Consider the following 26,815-nt stretch of genomic DNA (forward strand, 5'->3'; position numbering starts at 1 on the left):
GCCTTGAATCCATACTCGGTTACTATGTAGTAAATGCTTAATATTTTTAATGAATGAATTACCCCTATTAGAATAAATTAGATCAAATTATAACCAATGCTGGCTACATAGGACAAATATAAATTAGCCCAAAGTAGCTTAAATCACTCAGAATTAGTTCCTAATGAGATAAAATATTTTTAACGAAAGATTTTAAAAACTATCTTGAACAGTTTATTGCAGGTTTAAGTTGATCTGTGAAGTTTTCATCTGGATGAACTAGTTACAGCTGATCTTGAAGTCAGCCACAGCATTTTTCTAGTCTGTTTTGACCAGCTGGAACTGGATGTGTTTGCTCCAACCGAATTTGGTTTGGCTTTGCCTAATCACAGTGATCTACCTAGCCGAGTTAATTAAAACCAATTCTCACTCTACCAGTAACTTTAAAGTATACATTAACCAGCTTTAATGTCCTGTGTGAAGTGGTCAGAAATAACAGTTGGAGGTACTCACAGCCACTTTGTGGATATTCACACCCATTCCTAGTATTTCCATAGAGTGGTCCAAAAAGTGGATCCCGTGGTCAAAAAATGTAGGAAACGGTGCGTGTACTTCCCCCTCATCCACTTCAGAGATCCATCGTATCTCTAAAGCAAATTTTAACCTTTTTAACTTACAGCCACTAGTTTAAGTAGATCCGAAACCATCCTTGAGAAGATCGCACTGTTTCAGTGGGCTCTGACCAGCTCTCCCAATAGTTATTATTGAATATTTGGGAGCTCCCAGCATTTTAAAACCATGTCAGACAGACTGACTCAGTCAGGATGTATCTGAAATGTACAACATTGTACTTCTTTTCTTAACCTTTCCCCATGAAGAGGTGGAACATTTCCCATGCAGCCTGTAAAAATAATCCACGCCTGTAGAGGCACAAGGTAAATGGTTGTCTCACATAGGGGGCAGGGCCAGGATTCGCTCAGGGCACCTCACACTATATCCCCCGGAAGCTGTGTGCATTTGTGCTGGGGTCGGGTGGGAAGGTGCCAGGATAATCTCATCTTTGCTTCCGAAGCCTCAGAGTGTCTCCCTCTTGAGGCCAGAGGAGAAATCACGTCTAATATGTTAACAGGTATTTGGGAATTGTCCTTGACGTGGGGGGCGTTCCAGCTCCTGCAGGGGTACGGCAGGAAGTATATACAGGGCGGTTCTCGTTGGGATTTCAGAGTTCCACTCATGGAGTATCCCAAAATGTCAATAAAAGACTCTTTATTCATAAATAACTGATAAGCGGTAATTTACGTCTGTACATTTACCTTGAAAAGTCTGTAACCATCCAGTTTTTTTTTTGCAAACTCTACATAAAACATCCAAACCGTCCATTTTGTTCAATACAATATAACACAGCTGTTTGGCATTACCAAATATATATGTATATATATTTATAGATATGTACATGTGCTGGAAAAGAAGCCAGTGCAGCCTTTTCTAAGAAGTCCATCCAAGTATTCACTGTACAACATTCAGAATTTACATTGATAATACAAGGCACAAAAAGTGTGGTATGAAGCCAAGGCTATGCTGTATCCAAACCTCTCCTCTGGCGTGCTCGCTCCTTCAGCCTCATGTCAAATGGAGTTTTGTTTGTCTGTTGGCTTTGGACACCTCAAATAAAAGCTGAGAGTGGTATGGGGCTGAGATATGAATCACGTGAAAGAACCGCTCCCCCCACCCGCCCGTGCACCTTCTGCAAATGAATAGAACCAAATAGAATCTGTTCTGCAATTCTTCCATACAGAAATGGAGGTAAATAATTACTCGTGTTTTTCGAGTTTGGTCAGTAGAATATGCAAATTTTCCTCTAATTGCTTATATTTGCAATGTTTCTAGATTGACGCTTGAGGGTTCGCATGTACCTATTGAATCAGTTATGAGGAAGGGGAAATTTTAAGTCAGTCTTTAGTCCAATTTAGAAAAGGATTGAATTCTTTTCCTGATCAGAAAGTTCCCACAGATGGAGTTTTTCCCACCTTTTGTAGGTAAGTGTTGAGTCGAATTGACCGACATAATCTAGGACAGGCCCTGGAGAGAGTTTCAGATTGAGATTTTTTTAGTGACCTCTGATGAGGCTTAGATTGAAGCCCCCGCTAAGGGGGGGCTCTCCCCTCAGCATCACCAGACCTCCCCGCTGGGGGGGCGTTAGCGTTAATTAGAGCTATTTCTGGTTGTAACATCGGCGTCTCTGCATCAGGTCATAAGACGTGCTGTTCTGCTCAACACTCTCCCTCAAAGGCCACCTTCCCTTTTCGAGACTCAACCACAGAACCACAGTTAGAGCTCTACCTCCCATATCAAACGTGAAGAGAATTGTCCAATTTGTCCAATTTTGGAATTTGTATATAAATAATGTTTGAAATAGTGAAATACTTTTGGGGGTTAGCAAAATTTGAGGCAAAAGGACATTTTCAATATAATCATGCCTTTTGTAAGAGTATTGAACATAATATTTCCATTCACGCAGAGTTACGTCATCAAATTTAGTGATACTTTATGATTCCAGGCTATAACGTTTTTGGAAAAAAAGATGTACCCCCTGCCAAACTAGTAGTAGGGGTAGGGGAGGATACTTTTAAGTTTAGGCATGAACATGAAGCTTACTGCCTGTTTTTTTTTAATCTTTGGGTTCAGATGAAGGGTGGGTTCTAAGACATGAAGTTGAATGTCACTGCCTTAGGCCCGTCTCATGAGGACATTCCAAATCCATGATCTTCACAGCAAAAGGAAAACGCAAAGTAGCTGCTTCAAAAACCACAATTATTCTATGTGAGTGACAGTTCCTACTTCAGATCACAGTACGACACACTAGTGACTAACGGCCAGGTCCGATCTCCATCCCCTTTTGTCTCCTGAAGGAACACGGCCACCAGACTGCCGTTTCGCTTCTCGGGGCCAACCTGGGGGGGATGTGAGGAGTCCGTGGCAGACACTGGCTCTCCTAGAACTGCTTTTGCAAAAAACACCACATGCTGTCGATACAGCCAAACAGCTTTGTAACTGCAGCTTTTGAAAGAGTTTGGAAAGTAAAAACACAAAATATGCAGCACGTCTAAGAGTAGTAACATTTTCACTTCGTGACATTTGACAAAATACATTTTTGCTTGTAGTTCAGGAAAATTCTATGCAGACAAAACAGTGGAAACTGCGAAAAACGGTGGTCATTCAGCTTTTGGCTAAAGCAGCAATTTTCAAATGTTACAGAGCTATGGCAACTAACACCCAAGGGCTAATAAAATTTTGTCACTATCTGTATGACAACATTTGGCTCTCCCATTTGCTATGGATGTCACCTCCAGTCCAGTCAATGGGAGTTGCTAAGGATTCAGAACGTGGCAATGTTTCATGAGGAAAATGAATGAAAATGTGCCACACAACGGGCCAGAGAAGCACATTTCTCAGCTCCTTCCTGGTTCCTGTGACCTCCACGGGTCTGAAACAACGACCTCTGAGACAATGTCACCTTCAGCACCTCTGATGGCTATATTATTCAACACCTTTACAGAGGGACTAAGAAATTGGAGAGAAGAATGGCAAAAAGGAAAGACAAAAGCACATCGAAAGATTTTAGGACACATTGAAATTCACAGGTCGATTTGCCAGAAGTTTGACAAGGGGAGGCTACAACCCAAAACCAGTTGCACCACTATGTTATTCTACCTTTGCTTACCAATCCCGATGTCGAGAATTTCTGTTAGGGAAAACAGTTGCAATAAATCCAGAACTTTTAATCCAAAAAGAACCCCATTTTCGTTATCCAACTTGATATGCCCTCTCAAAGTCAACTGAAAAAATATATAAGGGCTATGGCAAAGGAAATCACCTACAGTTGAAGATAAAAATAATGGGAAAAAGTTCCCCTCTTTAAAGAGAACTGTGTCAATTTCTATTCATCTCTTACAAAAAGACCAATAAAATTTTTGCAAGACTACAACTGAGTTTTATGAGCCTTTCTGCACCAGTAAATGAAGTTTGCATTTAAATCCATAGAGTGAGCCTCCTTTTGGCTTAGAAGATTTTAGTGTAAACTGCAAAGACTGCACAAGGAATGTTGTAAAAATTGTAAATTACCTTTACGGTGTTGGAGTCTGGTGCAGCTGTGAAGTGCACCATTTGGGTGGCATGATTTTAAGTCAAGTTTAAAGCATGACTATTAGATGCCTTGAGAACTGAAAGACTTGGCATTAAGTGGGATGTTTTGTAAAAATTTTAAGTGGCCTACCAAGTACTAACAGGCACTTTTAATTTCTTGGTTCATGTTGCATTAGGACAATAGGACTTCCAAAGTAAGAGCTTGGACTGATGAGTAAATCTCTTCCGAGAGGGGGAGTTTGTGGTGACAGGCAAACATTCAGCTAGAACGGGGCTTAGCTCACAGTGAGTGACCACAGCTTCAGTGTCAGTTAAGTCTCTGTGATCTGTGATTTCATGCCCCCTGCCACCATTCCCCCCGCCCCACACACACACTTTGGCTTGTAAGTCTCACAGGCCTGGGTTCTTTTTGTAGTGTTATTGTAAAATACCGCACAATCCTGACATGCAGTGGCCACGGCATATCATACATTTCTGTAGACGTCCTATGTAGGATCCTAGCAGAAATCAGTAAGAAATGTAAAGAGGAAGCAAAATGGGCTGGAATATGGATTTGAACCTTGGGCTGAAATCAGAGGTGAATTATGTGAATCACTTCCTTTGTCACTCTGTGATGTGATGATGAAGTGCATTTATAACACCCAGACCAAAAAAAAATCCATGGAGGAAATTCCAGATATTCAGGGATTGATTACAACCACTTATCTTAAAGTAAACTAGATAGATTCTAGGAAAAACATTAAAAAATTTCATGTTTCTAAAATATAAAATGTATCAAAAATCTAAAAAGGATCTGTGTGGATTCACAGAGTAGGTGCAACAGTTATAAGTCCAATTAAAAGGGAAGAGGAGAAAAGGGTAGGATGGTTTAAAACAAAAGTGCCCCAAGAAGGATACTAACAATCTTGATAATGTGGGGTTGTTTTTTTTTTTTTTCACTAATTATTCAACAGTTAATGCAGATTCTTTCTGCAGACCACCCATGCCAGTTAATCTTGAGTTTATTTTAGATGCTTGACCAGCTACTTCCACTACTTTCTCTTTCAGAAATTATATCAGGGATTGCACAGGATTTAACTTCCATGCTTCCTCTCTCTTGTTCCCTACAATGAATGAACAAGTCGAGCATACTAGCAAAAGGATATTTTCATGATCTGGATGTGGTATTTTGAAAATGTTTGACAGTTCTAAGAGGACTTGGTTGGTCCATGTTATATGCCTTTGGTTCCTGAGAAAAGCAAGATGCTTTTGAATTTCACGTAGCAGAGGCTCCTATCAAATACAAGGGTCATGCCCATACATACCACACGTTAGTTAGAAAATGGCCAACACCTTCAAGGGTTCTTCAAAGCCTTACTCATGGTGTCATAAATTTATCTTGAGTCATTTTTTCACTTATGCGGAGATTCACAACATTTGTTTTTAAACATGGGATCTACAAAAAATTGCTTAAAAAAACTAATATCTCCAAGGCCAGGTACTCCCCCCCATTCCCTATACATTTTCATTTTATTCTAATGTAGCCAACTGCTGAGTAGCTGATCAGACTAGTGGTTAATCTAGGTCCTTGACTTTGGTTGTCCTGACTGTGGACAGCTAATGGAAGCATCCACCAGCAGATGAGCAGAAGCAGATCTTTGCATCTTCAGTCTACCCTGACATCTTGTCAAAAATGACTAAACAGGATAAAAGAGGAAGTCAGGTGTGAAGATGGGGGTCATGAGTTATCTGTGGATTTTAATCCTCCACAATATCACTGCTTCTTATTTAAAACAGAAAGCAGGACATTCACGGTGCTATAGAGAAAAGCATACTTGGTGAGGTTGAGTTATCAGAGCCTGAAGGCTCCCTGAACAGGGCGTGTGGTTTCCAGGACATTGTGGTAGAGGGCTCTTTCCTCCAATATCACTGAGTGCAAAGACTATTCTGCTAACTTCCCGAGAGGCAGAAGGAGGGGACCCGTGGCCCTGTGGAGAAATTTGGTGATGACGTAGTACCAAAGGCTAGAAAATGTCAAGAACCTGGATAGGAAAGTACGGTAAAGCCCCTTCATCCCTCATAACAGCCATTTCGGGGAAGTGGGGAGACACTCGCATCCCAGAATCACAGCTTAGTGGACGTCTGTGGCCTCTGCAGTTCGTGTTTCCTCAGGCCTACTTTGACCTCTCTCATCTCCACATCCATGGAATAAGCCGTGTGCTATCAGCACTCTGCAATTCGAGTGGCTTACCTGGGACCAGAGATGGCCCTGTTTTGTTGAGTGAGAAGAAATAAATATCCATTTTGAAAAGCCTGGTGCTTGAAACCTTTCCTCTACTATATGGGTAAGGAAGGAAACTGTGGATGGATTTATCTTTGAAGAAAGTGAAGGTGGGATGTACTGCAAGAACTAGTTTGTGGTGTGTCTTACCTCTGGATCTTGTCTCTATTAAGCGGCTAGGATAGATAAGGAACTGGTTGGTGCTGGTGTGATGTACTCAGATTCTGAATTCTAAATGCCCTCCTTGATGTTGTTACAGTCCTACAAATGGGTTGGTAACCCTGTTTCACTTCTAAAAGCCAGTTTTACAGTGATTGCCGACATCACAGATGCCATCTGGTAGAAATCTCTCGACGATCTGGTACCAGAATTACTGGCCCTTCGGGCACATCATTAAAAACCTGTTGAAAACATGCACTTATTCGTTCTCTGCCTCCCCAGCATTTTTGTAGCTCATCTTTCCCCACAGTTACTTCTGTCTAGCTATACCCTCACTTTTATCCTCGCCACCCCAACTCTGAGAAGTTCATCGAGCGTTAGTTAACCCATGTGTGGATTCAAAGGAGACAGGAGAGCCCTCTTTCATTTAAGAAAGCTTGTCCTCTTCCCTGTTAACACGTTTTACCTATACTAAATTCAGTTTCTCCAACCAGGGATTGTCACTGGTTATAAATGAAGGCTGAATTTCCCAAACGCCACTGGGGCAGAAAGCTGCCTCTTTCTTCCGTTTAAAGCAAATGTCCCAAAGCTGGCTATCACTCTGTCTCTTGAGAGGGAGGGGACTAGAGTCCATTTTGCCTGCTGTAGTTGAAGTCGGTTTCATCAAGCTGGGGTTCCGTAATGTTTGAGAGTTTCGTGTGTGTCCTCCCAATCTCTTCAAGGGCACAGGCCAGGGAGTCAAGGTCACCATCGTGCTGATGACGAGCTTCCCACAGGTTCAAAATGACAGCAGATGGGCTACTTTGGGTAGCAAAATAAGATAAATTCCTAGACAGAGTTAAGTAAAAAGAATAACAAAACAGAAATGAGTATAGAAGTAAAAATAGAAATAAAAATCACTACAAGGAAATTAGAAATGAACTGTAATGGATATTATCATAATAGAAGTACAAAGCTCCTGAGGCAGGTCTGGGAGAAGTCTCGTTTGTAACCAAACACTCAACCGCAATTGTACATTGGAATACTACCAGTGACCTTCTTATCCTCCAGTTCTTTTCTTCATCCTCATCTTCCCTGAGCTCTGCGTGTTTGTGTATTTCTCCATGATTATCCCCCTTGAAAATTTCTATTTAATTAGCTTATGTGATTATGTGACTCATTTCTATATTTTCAAAATAGCTGACCCCTCTTTTTCTCTCCCCTTGGTAAAGACAAGGGCTGCCAATTTTTTATCTTTGATTTCTTCTTTCTTCAGCAGGCTCACGTACTAAGTGGATTAGTGAACACTCTAAGTGGATAGTGTCTAGATCTGTACCTCTGGTCTGACAGGTTAATGTGAGCCGGTTATAAATGTTTAAATGGCCTTAGAGTCACTCTAGTTAGGTATCTCCCCTCATCCTCAAACTTAACACATCAGAAATTTATACATAATTATAGGCATTAATATATAGTAATATATAATTAATGTATATATTATACATAATATTTAATTTTATAGATAAATTTATATACATAGTCTTCATGCCTCAAAATTGGTTCTCAATCTGCTGATGATAAATATATATCTCAGTAATTACCACTATCATTCTAATATCTCGCACTAGGACATTTATTTTTGGGTTTTCCCTTTATGTTGTTTCTTTCTTTGTGACATACTAATCAGATTCACCCTTCTTTTCCACTCACAGTGCTTCTATTTAATTTATGCTCTATCATTTTTGTGGCTTAAATCACAGCAAAAACTTTACAGCTCTTTATGCATCCAAACCCTTACATACTCTGCATCCTATTTCTTCAATGATCAGCTATCTACTTTACCTGTTTTCAGTGTCTTCCCTGGTCTGCCCTCAATCTCGATCAGGCAACATGTATATATTTTTACTCAGTATTCTTTTGTCCTTTCAGCCATTCATGCCCACTTAGGTAATACCTGGCTTCTTACTTCTAGTCAGCCTATTTTGTTCCCTGGGAATGCTCACTCTCTCTCCTTATCATCTGTTCATCGAGATCCTACACTCCTACAACCTGGTTCAATTCTCATCTCTCTGCTCAGACTGATTTATTTCCTCTCTGTACTCTTTCTATGCTTGTGCTTAAATTTTTGTGTGAGTAAAATGCTTATATAATTCACGTGTGTGTGGTTGGCCTTTCCAGTGTGACTGCAGACAACTTAAGGGGCAGGATCATAGCTAATAATTTTCTGATTCTGCAACAGCACTTATTATAATGCTGTGACAGGCGTTTATTCAATACCCAGTGGCTGAGTGATTGGCATGAGCTTTTTCCAGATGATATGGGATCTTCAGTGAAAACAAATGGTAACCTTTTGGATAATAACTTTGCTATGATGAAGACTAAGGCAACACAAAGTATTAAAGGTCACAGTTTTTCACAGGTACTTTTTACAGCGGGGATAGAAATGTCACCTCTGGTAAAACTGTGATAAGTTGAAAAGAGTTTCTGGAGTCAGCCAAGAGTTGCCTGCATTGAGGGTGGCACTCCTTTCCACCGGCACACTCAGCATACAATCACAAAGCGGACTCACACAGTGAAGAGCGCTTACAAGAGAAGACAAGCTCTTAGGGGCACATTATCATTCACGAGCCATACACAGGACTTTTTGAATGAATAAAGTTCTGTTTTATTCAAAGGTCTTAAGGGTTTGCTTAAAGCCAGTTGGTTGCCAAATAGCATAAATATCAGGGTACTAGAGACGCTTTCCACTACATCTGAATCTTTAATTGAGAAAGGGAGAAGGCCAGCTTCAAAATGTTCTCTAGTGTCTTTACCTTTCCTTCCTTCCTTCTCCACCAACAGCCCTAGAATCGAGTACTGTTATTTATTTTTACACTAACAGAAATGGCAAAGCAGTCTTGAGTGGGTAGTTGAAGGGATTGTGTTTTCTCTCATTCAAGAACTTTGTTTTGACTATTGTCTCTTCTTCCTGGTCATGGGGATATGTTTGTAGGGAAGTTGTTACGTCACCAGGTCTGTAAGTAAACAGACACACCCCAGCCAACATTAGGCGGAAGGCAGTAACCTGAGGAAAAGGCAAACTGTGCAAGTGGGTCTGGGTGAACTCTGGGTGGGCCGTGTGACAGTCTTTTCCCATGTACTTTGTATGAATAATGACCCCGGAACATGGCATTTGCTCCTGACATGGGTAAATAATTCTTTATCCTCCCCATTTTCATTTCAAAAAGGATAAGAATGCCAGCGAGCATGACAATGAATGCAGCGCAGATTTGTCATCACTTCAGTGAGAGTTTATATTTTGTATATTTGCTGTTTAACAGCCATGTCCTATGTCCTATGGGAGTGACTTTCGGAATTCTTGTGATCCTACTAACCCCAAAGTCATACTTTATTCTATAGCAAGGATTGAGAAATATTTCTGTAAATGGCCCGATAAATATTTTTTTATCACTTAACCTCATATGAGTTGCTGGTTTCTCCAGCAACTCAGCTCTGCATGAGAGTGACAGCAGCCATTGACAACACATAAGTGAAGGAGCATGGCTCTGTTCCAATAAAACTTTAGAGACACTCAAATTTGAACATCATACAGTTTTCACATGTCACATAATATTACTCTTCTCTGATTTTTTTTTCCTGACCTCTTAAAAAAGTATAAAGTCTTGTCTAGCTCCTGGGCTGTGGAGAGCGAGGGGTGAGCCAGATTTGGCCCGGAGGCCATTGTGGGGATCCCTGTCCCCGCTCTGCATTACAGCCCAGTCTCCATTTCCAGAGGTGACAGCTGTTTGAGAGGGGAGGAGACTAAACTTTCTGTTTTGTGCTGCATTTGAAAAGAAGCACCTAGACGGTCAAAGTTGCTGCACGCCAGCGCTGCAGGTTCTGCCCCGAACACCCTGGCAGCTTCTCTTCCGGAACTGTTCTAGACCTATGACATTTCAAGGCAGGCGAGGAGGAAGACCCGGGCATAAAAACACAGTATGAAAACTTTAGGACAGGCATACAGATGGGTGTATTCTGGAGGTTTTAATGAATCTTTGTCCCAATGCAACGCTAGAAAAAAATGATAAATCCATGGGGGTGAGTGGGAAGGTTAGCAGAGTGGAGAATGACTTCTGCCAGCCACACAGTTCAGAAATGTCCCGAGAAAGTCCTGCTTTGTAGAGACGGCACCAGGGCTAAAGGAAGCGAAATGATCAGTAATGGCAGAAACCCAACGCTCACTTGGCACAGGTCTCTGTACATATTGGAGCAAGTGGAACGTGCTCCCCAAGCCTGCTTCAGATTTACTCTCTGAATTTATGTAAGGGCGCTGGCTCAGCACAACACACAAACCTCAAATTCTACTTCATTCCAGTAGAGACATATAGGAGCACATCAGCCTTATTAAAAATGATTCAATTAACTTTGTGATAAAGAGACATCCAATGAAACTACATTTACCCATCTATGACAGAATAATTAATACATAAAAGGCCCTAAAACCCTAATGCAATAGGCTATTCCTCAGCTGAATTATGTTACTGCTTGCATATGTGCAAATGCATTATGATATTTTTGGAAAATTGGTATGCCATATATTCATGTGCTTATCTTCATGCCACTCTTTTTAAATATTTCTGATCCCAATCTATGTGCTCCCTTTCCCTTCACAATCATGCTGGTGCATTTGGACACCAGCAAGTACATGCACAAATTACTCAGGGAATTTTGTTACTACTAGAAAAGAGAATTCATAGTGATATTTGATTTCAGGAAATTTCTTGGGTGTCTTTGATTATTTTTTTGAAATGAAATAACATTTAGCAAAAACAGTGGACCTGAAATTCAGGTGAATGCCTTTAAATATGACTCACTTTTTTTTTCTTTTTGAAACATGTTTAAAGAAATGCATGCTTGTTTTCATCTTAAATGCTTCAAATTGTTTTATTTTATGTGCTGAACTTTGGGGAAATCTTTTGTCACAGCCTTTCCAAATTCTGATTGAATGAGGTAATTTTGAAAAATAAGGTGGTTTTGTGTGTGTGTGTGTGTGTGTGTCATAAAGATGCAGTATGCTATGCAAGTGAGATTATGTACTCTGTAAATTTTAGGAATTTACTTTAGAATCATTCTATGTCTTTGAAGAAATTCATTCCTCAGTGACTTTTATCTTTTTCTTTGGAACTATCACTGAAAGAGTACAGCTAAGCTGTAAAAAACCCATGCTAAGACAGCTTAGATTCATCCACCTAAGTTCATTGCAGAGCAATGGTTTATTAAGTTGAATATTGTTTGTTAGTCTGCATACTTTCTATTCACTTGAGCTCCTGGGAGTTTGTTTTATTACCATGATTAATTTCAACTGTTTGAGAGACTTCCCTTTCCCCCACCCCTGATCCCGGGCTCAATCCCATGCTTTTTGTGGAAACCGGGGCAGAACTGGGAACATAAATCTTTACCTTTGCAGTGTTGCTAGACAGACACAGGCCAACTTATAAAGGGGTGTGTGTGTGTGTGTGTGTGTGTGAAACTGAGTTTTTATATAGAATCTCGGGTTTCAAAATACATCTTCAAACTAATGACCTTGTTAAACCAATGATGGAAATTAGGTTAGATCTGGGGATTCTTGGAACTGGTTACTGTGCCGTCTGTTTTCTTCTCTGGGTACAAAGAGGGGAGGCTTGAAGGAACCACGATAAATAGCATATAAGGTCTTTACAGCCTATTGTGACACAGGGCTAATTTTATGTAAAGGAAAAGTGTCTAGGAGTCCACTGAATGTGAACTTAGAGATACCACTCTTTCTTTACACCTGAAAGCGGGATTCAGATGCAAGTGTCTTAGGGAACAGTGGCGTCTAAACCCTCAATCAGGGAACAGAGATTAGATAGCAGTAATGGAGGAAGGCGCGGGTGTGTCGCTCTATCTCAGCCTTTGGGGACACGCACTGACGCGCTATCAAGGGCACATTGCGCTTATAGCTGGATTTTTGTCTGAATTCCAGATAACAAAGCCTGTATTTTAGTTACTCAGAACCATATTACCAGGGGGCCAATATACCTATTCACAAGCTGTGAGCTCTTCTTGTGACTGAGAATGATTTCCCCGCTAAAATATGGCAGGGGACCGCACTTGAGCTGCCGCATCCCTAGCATCGAAGATACCGCACACCAGGCACACGCCATAATCACACTCAGCTCAGGCTCACACCCGACACTTCCAAGCAGAAGGGAGCACGTGCACCTCTAAGGTGAGGGCAGCAGGTTTGTTTATATTCTACAAACTGCTGTCATGCATATTAAGACAACTTTTTTGACGTTAAAAAGGATATTTAAAAAACACCTTTCTCCTGAGTAGGCTAGCAGTATAAAAAGTGAAGACTAAGTTCAGCTGCCTATAATCAATTGGGGAACTTCATTATAATACTACTACATAATCCTACTGTATAGTACCAAATAGGGAGTTGAAATATAGTCATAATAAGAGAAAATAATATTCCTGCCATCATCCTAATTGTCTCATTTAATGTAAGCCTCTTATGTGACCAAAAACAATCCTCCATGTGGTTCTTTAGATGCAAATACAAGAGAAACACACCACCATTTATTCCACACAGTAGTAATCGGACACACCATGAGCATTTGGCCTGTCTAGCTTTCCTTTACAAACTTGAGGCTCACCGGGCACTACCAAACAGCAGAGCAGCCTCCAGCAGAAAGCAAGTCAGTGCTCCATTTTCCCAGAATAAGCACAAAGTGCGCACCATAGTGTAGCCTGGGCCTGTTGAACCCTCGTGCCTTCAAAGGAAAGCACGCGGGTGTGCAGAACCCAGAAGGAAAGGGACAGGCCGTGAGAACTTGCCAAGCTCCACTCGGCCTTGCCCTAAGAGTGCTGCCTTAATTTTTTTAGGCCAACCAGTTTGGCAACAGAATTCCCCTCCTAGTTCTTCCTTTTGCCTATCCGACTGGCCAGCTCCTGGAAGGGAATAAATAGCAAGGATTCCTCCTTCTTTGGGAAACGCAGTGAAAGCCCTGGAGCTCTCAGGACCGCCTGTGAGTTGTCCCATGAGAACGAAGCCAGTGGTAGGCCCTGTTTGCAGCTCTCCAGTTTCACCCCCGACAGGGTAAGTCCACGTGAACCTCTCATGTTTGGAAAGGAAGGGCATTGAGAACTACCAAATCAAATCTCTCCTTCGAATTGGGGTATGGCATGGAAAAACAGGTCGCATTTCTATTCATTTTCCACTTCAATAACCTTGAGCCATTTTCAAGCGTCTTGAGGGTGATGCAGATTGACCACCATTTATTCCAAGAAAAGACACCACTGTGCTGAGGCTGAATGAGGGGAGGGTGAAATACTTCTTCTTTTGCAAAATACTACGTGTTTGACTAAAAGCTCACAATTGAAAAGAAATACTTAATTACTTAAATGACACTCTAATGAATTAGGTATAATCCTTCCTGTGATTTCACTTTCTCAAATTATGAAAACGTCATATTCAGGCACCCCGATATTGTCAGCATTTTCAGGTCCTGCTTGAGACAGCATTGGGAATGGGGATTACTTAGATGACAAAGGGGACTTAGCATGTCCATCTTTCCTGCAAACTGTAATAGCTTCAAGGAGGAAAGCTTATTTCTTCAAAGATCAGGGCAAATTCACCCCTTGCCTAGAAGGTATGCAAAGTCCCTTGACACCCCACCCCCATTGGGGGTTTGCAGCAAGAGGATGACGGTGGTTCTCCTAGAGGAACATAAAAAGCTACTCCTCCGTATTGCCTCAAGGATGAACACCTGCCACTTACACACCATATACAGTGTGTTCATAGTTAAACTTGTCCCAGGGCTGTCTGTTTGCAACCCCATATTGGTGGGGAGTTTCATGACTCATTGACTTGGGTGGACTGAAGCCCAATCGCTCACCACTTGGCTGTGTGGCGTCCCTCTGGCTTCCCTGCAAGGCCTCTTTAAATTTCAGAACCTGCAGAAACCCACTGGGTGAGAGCCTGGAAACCTGATTTGAGCTGCATCATGTTTTGCCCCCAAGGACCTATCTAGTGCTGCACCCCATGTATTAATTCTCCTTAAGAGAGTCATGGACATTGTTTTTTAGAAATGGCAGCCTCCCATCATTTTCATATTTAAATATTAGAATGTGTTTACTAGCCTCTAGCTTGCAGAACTGAGACAGCCTAGTTTGGTGTAGTCATGGTAAATTCCAAAACACAGGATGAAGAGACCATCCCAGTGGTCACTGGCGTGGCCACCCACAGTAGCCTTCCTGTGAAGCAGGCAGTTTTCTGTATGCATTTTCTCATCATTTTCTCTCTGTTTTCTCCTCCTCCTTCCTTCACCCCATAGGAAAGCTGGAGCTGGGACTATTCTATGTGTAATGAATTCTCAACAATTATTCAGACATAGATTAGTAAGCTCCCTTGTTACCTTCCTTTGTCCTCTCTCCCTGCCCTCTGGCCATTTCACTGTTCCTATACATCCAATTAAGAGGGTGGACAGAGGAAATGAAAGGACAGGACCTTCAGGTGAGAAGATCCCTGCTTCTCACTAGAGGTCCTATTAAAAAGATTTGGTGGAGAAACAAGCTATTGTAGTACAGCTGGTCAGTCATGAGGTGTGAAGTATTTTATTCATAAATTCTTCACCATCACCCATGATGACTAACATCTAAAATGCATTTGAACTACTTTTAACCAGTTGAACAATAAGAAATATATTTCTCTGGAAGTGCTTGTAAATTTTCAAATAAGTATACTCTTATTGAAGAAAAACTATTAATAAGATGCAGTTTATCTGCTGTTTTCCATTTTGGAATTCTTTCTTCCATTTCAGTTGCTTCCCCTCTATTCATCCTCCTGTGTCTCATGCCCTTTATCCATCCTCTGTTCCCATAGCAACCTGGTTAAGCTGCCTATGTTTTCATAAGGGTTTTTGGAATATGGCAATCATGAGACCTTAAAAAGACAATGGTCTAATAGTATCAGGTGCTGTCTAAGACCTGAAAGAAAGATAGGAATTCCCCACAATGTAAACCTGCTTTCTTTTGAAGCCAACTTTCAAAATCCTTTGATGCCTATTTTATCTATTGTATTAGTATGAGGCAAGTTTTTAAGGTCAAGTACACTATCCAGTGAAAAAGTTCATGTCACTCATTTAAGAAAAATTATTGATTTGCCTGTAATGTGATACGTTTAACTGTTACAAAATAACGTATCATAAACGATACAAAGTGCAAAGGACGTTGAGAGATGGGAGAACGCTTCCAGCTGAAGCAGCTAGCGTCCAGTGTCATTTAATTTGTTTAGTCCTCAGCAGTGCTGCCCAGCATCTACTCCTGCCCAATCAAGTCTTCCTTTCTCAGCCCTGTCCCCCTACCCATGACATGTAGCCAAGAACATTGAGATGGAGATTACTGTGTCGGCATTCGTAGACTAAATGCACAATCTCAGCTTGGATATGCAGCAAGTAGGGGCTCTGAGTAATAATAGAGCCTGCTCACAGAATCTGTAACCACCGCTGTTTTCTGTGACATGCTTTGCGAGGCTGTGGCGCTTACTTAGGGCGATCCACATGCCAGGCAGTTTGCAAGGCCACCTGCGTTGCTTCTTCATAGGCAGGCCACTGACATTTCCCACGTTCTCTTCTCATCGCTGGCTAAGCCTTTCACTTTACATCCCTTGCCTTTAACCTCCTATTCAGATCTAAGTAGAAACCTGTTTGGCCAAAAGGCAGATTATCATCAGTGACATTTGCATTTACAAAGAGGAGGATAAGAGAACACTTGCACTGGCAACAAAATAAAAACAAATGTTTCCCTCCGCTTCCTCTGCAAACTCCTCCTTGGAGGGCTGTTGCTTCACTAGACTTTTAACACTTTCGGAAATTGAAAGAAGAGGAAGAGGTAGGTGAATGTGCTGTCACAAAATCAAGGTCAGTGAATTCTTTCAATAGGCTGACTATGTGATTTGGGATCATCTTTCTCTTGTGAGCCCAGAGTTGATGAAATCTCAAGGTACAGAAAGCTTTCTTACCCAAATATATGGGCATATTGGCAATGTTAGGTTTCTGTGTTTTTACACACATCAATGATCAGTTCTATACCACATCATTTATAACCATGAGAGAGCAAGACCAGTGATTTGGGACTACACAGTAGAAAGTTGTGACAAATCATATCTGAGAATCCCCTTCATCTCTGTCCCATATATTTCTTCCCAGGTACAAGAGGCTTGGGTACAGAGTGGGATGGAAAAGCCCTAGCTCCCAGCGTTACTATGAAGCAATAAGATCCTGAAGTTTTTACTAAGTAAGGGCAGACTCATTTAAATGAGGGTTCAGCAAACTGTGTACTGTAGGCCAGATATGAGTTCTTGCCTGTTTTTTTCTGATACAGTTTATTGGCACATGTTCATGACTATTTGCTTGGGCTGACTCATGCTACAGAAGCAGAGCTGAATAGTTCCGAGTAGTTGCAACAGATCCTGTATGGTCTAAAGGATTTACGGTGGTTGTTTAACAGAATGCTTGCTGAGCCCTAGTTTACATCATTCTTCATTAGACTACTTTGGGAGAGTTAAGTTTGAGGATACAGAGGAGGTTAGGAAATGCCATTCACTGATGTTGATTGTGTTAACTAAATTGAGATTTAACAATAGAAGCAAATTACATGTATTTATGCTATTCCAATTTGTTATTAATTGTGAACAGTTCAAAGGAAGTAACTAGCATTTATTAAAAATCAACATTTTCTGGGGCCCATGTTAGAAACTTTCCAAAGAGTAGGTTGTTTGAATTTCTTATGCCAAAGAAATTTAGGCTTTCCTGGAGAAGGCGTCTTGGGGAAAAAGAAAAGCAAGCAGGCAGACACACCCAGGGCTAACGTTTCGTGACCCTAGACACTGGAGGGGCAGCCTGCTCCTGTGTAGCCATTTACCTACCGCTCACTAGAGCCCAGAGCCAAAAGGGTGGGAACCTTGGTCCCCCAGTTTGAGATGCGTTTTCCCTACTGTGCAGGGTCACTGTAGCTCCCTCATGTGTGCTCCAAATGGGAGTGCCTCTAAAACACAATGTGGGAGAGGGAGGTGAGACCAGGCAGGCTCGTGCACACGCTCGCCCAGCGAAGCACTGCCAGCACCATGGGCACATGGGGAGCTTGGGCAGTTGTTTTCTTATCGGTGATGAATTAAAAACCGGAGACTCTCACAGCCAGAGTGGGTTAGAAAGTGAATGTAGTGTGGCCTCTGGGAACTGCATTTGTAGAAAAGAAACAGGAAAAACCGACATCAGTTGTAGAGTCAGGAGGGCCCTGCAGATCTTTTGAGTGTTCTTTTTTAAAACAAATTCTGTTTTCTGGGTTAGTTTACAAGATTTTTTTTTTGAGTTTTAATTTATTTTTTAGAGAGGGAAAGGGGGGGGGTGGAGAGAAACATCAATGTGTGGTTGCCTCTCGCATGCCCCCTACTGGGGACCTGGCCAGCAACCGAGCATGTGTCCTGACTGGGAGTTGAACTGGTGACCTTTTGATTCCTAAGCCAGCACTCAGTTCACTGAGCCACACCAGCCAGAGCTGTTTTCTGAGTTCGTTTTTCATTCTTGTCCCCACGCTGTTCAGAAAGTGAACTTGCTGTAGTCATGGTGCTCATGTTATAAATGAGACATCTCATTCTTTTCTTTTTCAAAGTTGCTGGGAAATAGTCATATTACTTTTATTCCTGTACACACATTCACTTATGCATTCTTACATTTTCAATATATGTCCTTTCAAGGGTCTATTCTTTGAAGGCCCTCTGGCTCTGCAAATTCTGTTTTCTCTTGCGGCAATGCCTCCTCTCTTGATTTCCCTCTGTGAACCTGACTGCTTTCTAGTTGGGCCCTCCCCTCTTGGATTCTGGATCCCAACATTCTGTTCTTTCTTGGACATCCACCCTCCCTTTCAGAGATGAAAGAGTCAGGTGAAAAGAAAGAACAAAAAATGGAAATGACAGAGCAAGCCAAACAGTAAGGAAATAGGGCTTTGCCTTAAAAGAAAAAAAAAATAGTACCAAAGAAAAGGGAAATAAATTGGTTCAGGCAAAACTCGTTCTCTTGTCTGTTCATTCCGGGGCATGCGAGGTGGGGTAGGGAGAGGGGAGGTATTGTGTGTTGGTGCCTTCCCTGCTAGGTGTCCATCGAGTGCAGCTAAAACCTGCCTGCCCGGCACTGCTGCTCCGGAGAGCATTGCCCCGCTTCTTCCCATCTGATGTCATGAAGCCTGTTAGGAATCTCCGTTCTACTCTCGGCTCAACTGCAGTGTTAGAGCAGTAATGAGTGGTGGCAGTTGAAGCAGCAGACTCATTCACAGTGCCTAGGCACACTTTTGCTTATTGAATGCCCTCTGCTGACTTCCTTGGTCATATTGAGGTGCCCACTTCTGCAGGCTGAGCTTGTCCCCATGAAGTGTAAATGATGCTTCAGGTTACCTGCTGGCAGGGAGGGCGTTTGAAAAGCTTGCTTGTTCGTTTCTCCATCTCATGGTCTCACCTTAGGATCCCTCACAAGCACTAAGGTGACCTAGTCCGAGGCTTGCATTTGTGTGGCCCAGTTAGCAATCCTGGGGATCAACCAGGACTAAAGTAGCCCTTTATGTAATGTCTCCCCACCAAAGGCAGTGGGGTGGCAGGAAGTGCCACGCACAGTGTTGTATTCTTGCACTTTTCCTTTTACTTAGTTGGCCCTCTCATGAAACATGGCCGAGGGATGAACGAGAGCGGAGCCTGGAAGGCACAGGGATACCCCCAACCCCGTCATCTGTGACAGCGCTTCGAGTAAAATCCTCTTTCGGAAGCTGCCCCACTTACCTGTTGATGCTGTTTTTCTGTGCCAACATCTGCCAGTCCTTGCCTTTGGCATTGGGGGTATCAAATGTCGCACAAATCCGCTGTCTGATGGAATAGGGGATTTTGAAGGCTCTGGGGCCGGTCTGCGCAGGGAAAGCGCTGTCCTCTTGTGCAAAGAAAGTGATGGTTTCCCTTTCACTCTGAAACAAAGCAAGGAGAGCATGATCGGATCCAGGCGGAAGCGTTACTGCTCAACGCTTTCCTTAAGAAAATCTGTGTTAACACACATGCACGACGTGCTTGCCTACTGTTGTAACCCCCAGAAAATACATCAGCAAGTTCCTCTCCCTCCTAAAATATTAGATAACTTCTCAGTAGCCTAGTATATTGTGTGCTGGAGATTTATAACAGCATCTTGCGCTCAGGGAAGTCACAACGCTCAGCTTCTACATCTGAGGATATATCAGGTGAGAGCAGAATTAGCCTTTTTTGTTTGTTTGTTTGTTCTCAGGGATAGATCTAGAATCAATAGGATGAAAGTACCAAAGAACAGATTTCAGTTCAGTGTACGGAATGGCTCTCCGACAGGGCTGACCGAAGGTGAATGGGCTGATGGCTGGGAAGCCACACGTCAGGGAAGCTACCGGGGGTGGGGGGTGGATTGTACCCCGATCATCTTAAAGTTTATATTCTCCCCAGTCCTAAAGTTATGTGATTGTATAGTAAAAAAACTTCGGCCTTGTTTTAGAAATACATTGCTTCGGTAAAATGAGCCGGCCATGAGTCAGTGATGAGGTCTAGACTAGCGTGTGGAGAGGGGCAGGCTGGAAGGTTCTGCCTGCTGTCTGCCCACACTGCCTCGGATTTGGAGTTAGTCAACGAGGATCTGTTACTTCAGTACATCATAGCAATCAGGTCATCTATGCAATGTGGAATCACACAAAAATTGGTCACACTGGAGTGGATGCTGACAAGTTTATGCGACTAACCATGTGAAGGCCTGCAAAGGACTTGATTGACTCACTCCCTTGATTATGAGAGGTTGCAAGACAAAGGGGATTCTGCAGATGTCTTGTGACTGAGGTCCTTCAAAAGTCAACTGATCAGGAGATTTTTCCTGGGTGGGCCTGACTTTTTTAGGTGGCCCTTAAAAAAAGAGAAGAGGAGGCTCCTCTCTGGAGCTCTCTCCTGCTGGCCTGGAAGAAGGCAGCCAGCCATGTTGTGAACTGTGGGAGAAAGGGGCCGGAAATGAGGCTGGACAGGAGGGTGCTCCCTGGGAGCTGTGCCCCACCCACCAGTCAGCCAGGGCATGGGAACTTCAGGCCTATCGCTGCAAGAAACTGCATTTGCCACACGACCTGAGTGAATACACTTGGAGAAGGGCGCTGAGCTCCCGCTGGAGGCGTGTGTCCTGCCACAGCCTTGTGAGGCAGCCGTGCCCGGGCTCTGATCTAAACCAAAACGTGGGGCAGTAAATGGCAGTTGTTTCATGCTGTTCAATTTGTGGTCAATTTGTGATACGGCAAAAGAGAGCTAAGGCAAAGGGAAATTAAAATGTCAAATCTGAGATTGGGCTGAGTCTACCTAGGACTGGTTAAACCCCCAAGAAGATGTCCTTTGGGTGAGGAACTTGTCCTCTTGGCTGTCCTTCAAGTCAGCACCGGCCTTTCTTGAACTGCCCTGTGATCCTACCCTTATTCTTCAAATCATTACACATCTTCCTACTGAGGGCACCAAGCCATGGTGGCCCTTTTGTGGCTGGTGCCCAGGCCCACACAGTTATAAACCTTCAGAGCTGATGAGTCCTCCATCCTCAAAAATGTAATTGAGGGAACTGGTTCATGCAGGGATCTTATTAATGACTGACAATGCGTTTTGTCTTTCTATAACCATTTAACAGAGTTACATTTTGAGGGCTGTGTTTGGGCAACAATGCCTTAACCCAACATTTCCAAAAGGGTATCTCAGGCTATGTTCCAAGAAAGAGCTGTCCCATGGTCAAATCCATTTGAGAAATGGTGCATATTTTATCTTCTTTTTGGAAAATCAAAGCACATGGTACCATATTAGACAGATTCTACTCGTTGGTGTTAGTTCCCTTCCCTGGAGTACTACACAACAATGCCCATCAAAAGTCTTCCAAGAATTTGCAGTTAGCATAGGGTAATAAAAGCATGGTTTTCAGGGTCAGAGTATGAGTTTGGCCTTCCAGCTCAGTGACCGTGGGTGCTGCATGACCTCTGTCAGCCTCACCTTCCTAATCAGTCTTAGGGCATTTGTCATAGACTCCCAAGAGGTTAGGAAATTTGGTAAAAGTCATCTGGGTGGTGTGTGACGTAGCTAAAACCAGAATCTGATATCCTAATACCTACACCAGGACTCTTTTCACTGTGTCATCCTGCTTCAAGACAAGTACCAAAAAATCCAGAGCTGCATGGTTAAGAAAAATACTCTCTGAGTGATAACTGGCATCATGCTTCAGGAATTAAGAATCGGAAGGGCATCAAGGAAAACGCATTGGAATTGGCCTTGAAGGATGGGTAGCTATTGATTGAATAAAAATTAAGTGGATAAGTCATTATTTTAGGCAGAATAGAGAATCCCTTTCTGATATGTTGTATAGTTATAAAATAAACCAATTCTGGCTTCTTACTGCATACAGTAGGTTACAAGATAGATTGCTTTTTAAAAATCATAGTTTGTAAAATTCCTTCTAGCTTTTAATAAAATGCAAATCAAGTAGGAGCAGTTTTCTTAAATATTTCCTGATTTAAGGCAGAAGCATGTCCTTAGGGAGGACAACAGAAGCTAGGGATAGAGGGATAAAAGGGATTCTATGCAGGAAAACATGGTAGTTACGATAAAATGGCACCAGACATGTTCACACATGAGAAGCTGAGAAGGTGGCTTGCCAGTGACGCTGGGGACATGGAAGTATTCACGCCGAAGGACTGCGGGGGAGAGAGAGCTGGCTGCTGGAGGCCCTCACAGCATCTTTGAACTGACCCAGTGCACCAAGCCCTATCTTTGCTGGTGGTAGAAAAAAAGACCACCTGGATAAACAAAAGCTTTCGGAATTAATTGAATACAATTTGAAGGTGAATGAAATATTATGAGACCAACTAAAAATAAGTGTTTCTATTTACTACCCTTTACTAAGTGGACCCCCATTTCCTTGATAGTTTCCAAATTTAAATATTTTCCATGCATAAAGATGACACTCTATGTAACATTTATGATGCATTCTAAAAGACATCTGGGCCACGTAATAAGAATCCTGTAGATACACCACATTTTCTGATTGTTTAAATATTCAGAGGAACAGTAGGTTTTCGTGCTCTGCACATCTGAGATAAGCAGCTGCTACCTGGTTAGCTTGGGAGTTGTAAATCAATGGGAAATTCTGAGTATTCTGTTTTGTAACAGACAAATCATCCCCAACTTCTACCACTTTTGGAAGAAAGATAAGAGAAATTGCTTGAAGGGAAAATTGTAACAAGTACAATTACAATTTGGAGTTGTTTCTACCAAAAAATATAGTATTCAGTAGTATTACATTAATAAGGAATGATGAAATAAGTTACTTGAATATTCTTCTCTTCAATATTGCCAAAATTATTTTGCTTTTCTCCACAATTTTTAGATAGATGATACCATTGCTTTATAGAGTATCAATTGGTGATAATCTATTAGTTAATTCAGTTTGGTTAAATTTGAGGAGAACCAGCCTACCTCTAAAGATTGACATAATGGCCACTTTAAGAACAGAAAAAATGTATTAACTTGATCACTGAAATAATTTTTAGCATGAGAAGATATGCATGATTGTGTTTATCTTGCAGATAAAAGAGGCATGGGAGCATATGAGGGGTGTGAGGCTTAGGATACAGAACCAAATGCCTTTAATGAGAATAATCGCTGCATTTAAATATTTAAAGTCAATATTATTTTGTATACATAATATATATATCATTATGTATACATATGCATATATGTATCACTTTTACCTCTCATGGTTCCATTGTTAAAATCGTGAAAGGCAACACTAAGATAATCCATTAAAGTAAGGTGGAAATTGGGAGCCTTAAACCTAAATATGCAGGGACTTTTGGAGGAAGGGAGATATTAAAAATGTATTTCAACAAAATCTTTTAAAATCTTCAGAAGTTTTAGGTCTTTATCATTATAATTTTATCATTAACCAATAAAACCCTATTATTAACTTATTAAAACTACCCAATGCAGCCTCTTTCAGCCTGGTGGCCATGAAATATACAATTTAACCACTGATCTATTACTCCTGAATGATACAGACCTATATCTAGAATGTATCCTACTTTCTCCCCAGGTAATCCCAATTTTTCAGCACTTCATATATCTTCACTTTTTCTCGAACCATCTACCACAAAGGCCAAGTCATTTTTAAGAAGGAGATTGTTTTTGTTCATCAGATATAGCACCAGGTGTGTGCTTTTCCAAGGAGTGAGACAGCCCAGGGTTGGAAGGACCTAGAGTGATCATTCAATCCAGACATCTCTTGGCAGGACGACCTATACGTGGGGAAATCAGTTCTATTCTTCAAGGTCTACAGAATAAGCTCTTATTTTAGCCCATCACACAAATAGTTACATCTCATCTTTCTACAGTTTCAAGGAAAGACTACCCCAAATTTCATGTTCTTTCATACTCAAAGACAGAATCGCTGGTGCTGTGACATGTGTTATTAGTGCTGAAGTCTCCAAAGAGATGGCTTGCATTATGGACAAGGCCAAAGTTAGGACTGCTAAAGTAGACCACCTTGACTGGGATCCTGAAGCAGCACTGTATGGAAATCCAGTCTTTGATCTTGAGGTCCGGTATCTCAGTAGGGAACTCTGGCTACCCATCCTATTCGCTCCGTGACCTTGGATATGAAGTTTAACCTCTTTGAGACTGTTGTAGCATGTAAAATTGTCATAGTATAATACCAATCCTCAGAGTTTTGATGGTTGTATGTGAAAGCCCAGGAAATGGTGCCTGGAAATAGAGCGGCTTTCCAAAGTTATTACTTTTCTTCTCACGTAGGAAATTATAACAAATTAGATTTGCCTAAGAAATGCAGCTTATTCCAAAGAGCTGAAGATGCGCTGGGCTGGATTCCAGCAGTGACACTTGAAGCAATTAATAAAACGATCCTTACAGGATCAGAAGGGCTCATAAAGCTCCGAAAATGCAGGAGCCTACAAATTGGATGACTGTAGTCCAACACTGAATATCTAAATATTATTCACATACTTGCCTCCTTTTATAAAGAGATGCTGTGATGTTATCTTCTTCAAGGCATTTCAGAGTGATTGTAAACTTTGTGAAGCATTAAGAAAGGAATTGGAGAGTAAAGGATAAGATTTTGTTTATTAGCTCATTTTTCTTTCATGCACTCCAAGGATTTATTTAAGCAAGGAGCAGAGGTACCGGGATGTATCAAGTCGATCACATTCCTTTTACATAGATATCCTGTAATGGCAGAAGTTGATCCTCAATATCTGAGTGCCTTAAAAAATCTTTTAAACTTAGAATTCTTAAGTTGATCTGTTGACAGACCCTTTGGGCAATGTGCATCAGAACCATCTTTATTTTCTGCCTTTTCCTGCTCGCTTCTGAATACCGGAAGGAAAACTTTAGTTTTTCCTTTGGTTTTTATTTTAAAACTTTAGTACAGTTTTTATTTTACTTTGAAATGTATTGTCTTAAATATGCCATGACTGTTCAGGAAAGATACTCTAAAAATATCCTACCTAGGTTTCTGGATATACCTTCCCCATCAAAACTACTTTAGCACATAATGCTAATTGGCGATAATGCATGCAAATACTGTATAAACATGTCAGCGAAGACAGCTATCAATTTTGAGGCACAGTCCTTTGGAAAGCCATCCGCTCTTCAGAAAAACTGTTCGGGGAATTAGCAATATTCATTTTGCATGAACAATGAATGGAAATGAGAATGGAGGGAAGTGATAATGCTATGAGGCTACAAGTTTTCAAAGAAAATACCCCCTGAAGTTGAGATGTATGTATACAAAGTGTGTTAAACCTTCTCCCAAGCCGAAATGATTTGCATATATTATTTATATATTTACACAAAATATGTATGTGTGCATAAATGCGCATACACACATGCGTTCTACAGTTGAACAGTAACATGTATGTGTTTTTCTAAACTAGCCAGGGATTAGAATTGCGGAACAGAAGCATCATGTGCCTCCCCTGATTCTACTCAGCTCTCTCTCCGTCCACTCTCAAATAACCATTGTGGGAGGGGGATGCCAATCAGAATCATGGCAGGTGTTAGGTACCTTTTTTTTTTTTTTTTTTTAAGGTTTTATTTATTTATTTTTAGAGAGGGGAAAGAAGGGAGGCGGAAAGGGAGAGAAACATCGATGCGGGAGAGCAACATCGATCCGTTGCCTCTTGTTCTCGCCCTGATTGATGACGGAACCGGCAACCCAGGCACGCACTGCACCCAGGAATTGAACTGGCAAACTTTCGCTTTGTGGGACGATGCCCAGCGATCTGAGCCACTCCGGTCAGGGCAGCTGTCTGTTGCCCTTTGGCGAATGTTCCCTTTGGCTCCCAGTCTAACTCTGCCCTTCAGTAGTGATATGTCATTGGACAAAGTCCTTCCCCTCTTTGCACTTCTCATTCTACAAAGTAAGAAAATGGATTAATATCTACTCTGTCTTACTGTATTGATGAATCTCGGTTTCATGGAAATGGGGATGTGCAGAGCCTTGAGCCTGGAGGGTCAGCCAAGGCCCTGATAAGAAATAATGCAAATGGGGCCACTGACTCCTGGAGAGCTAGTCAGAAGCAACAGAAAGCTGCCCAGTGGTAACCTTGTGTCTCTTTCTGGCACGTGCATGTCTCACCTGTACCATCGGCTAGTAATGAATTTCAGCTGCTATTCTGATGCAGACACTGGCCCGCAGTGTCTGCATCATTATGGATGAAATGGGACATTCACACAGACTACCAAGTCTGGTGGAGGAAAAGGGACAGCATGGCTTTTCTCTCAAGGGGAGCAAAAGCCTCAGCCCTTCCTCCAATGAGCTTTTATTGTCTTACTGGGCACTTTACAAGAAGGTCCTCATTGACTATGCACAAGCTCTCTTAGGTGGTTACCTCATACAGAAAACAAAGGAGCCAATGCTGCTAATCACATCACAGAAGAGGGATATTTGCAAATGAAAAGGCAAAAGTAGTTGAACCAGTTACACTCATCCTTGGAAGGTTTAGCATGGATTTTAGGAAGTTGCTTTGCAGTAAATGTCCTCAATTCAGGGTGAGGGAGTTTAGCAAAAAGCAAAACTCATAGCGACCTAGGTACACTGCAGGCCTGATTCCCCATGGGAGAACCTATCCATGGGTGTGGGTCCTGTGCATCTCCAAGTGGGAGCTGGGCCCACGCCACACAGAACAGTCTACTGCACTATTCCAAGCCTACCGTGGACT

At 41.9% G+C, this 26,815-nt stretch overlaps 1 protein-coding gene across 1 annotated transcript in view; it reads right to left on the reverse strand.

Annotated features, from left to right (window-relative positions):
* Window positions 1-1,228: 1,228 nt before the first annotated feature.
* UNC5D (unc-5 netrin receptor D) overlaps window positions 1,229-26,815 on the reverse strand; it is a 221,152-nt gene continuing 195,565 nt past the window's right edge. Inside the window, exons 16-17 of the mRNA XM_036011105.1 lie at window positions 19,347-19,525; window positions 1,229-7,369 (exon numbers count right to left, since the gene is read on the reverse strand). Coding sequence (XP_035866998.1) covers window positions 7,165-7,369; window positions 19,347-19,525 — 384 coding nt within the window. The 3' untranslated portion in view covers window positions 1,229-7,164. The remainder of the gene's footprint in view (window positions 7,370-19,346; window positions 19,526-26,815) is intronic.

The sequence above is a fragment of the Phyllostomus discolor genome, chromosome 11, assembly GCF_004126475.2.
Source record: "Phyllostomus discolor isolate MPI-MPIP mPhyDis1 chromosome 11, mPhyDis1.pri.v3, whole genome shotgun sequence".
Taxonomy (NCBI): domain Eukaryota; kingdom Metazoa; phylum Chordata; class Mammalia; order Chiroptera; family Phyllostomidae; genus Phyllostomus; species Phyllostomus discolor.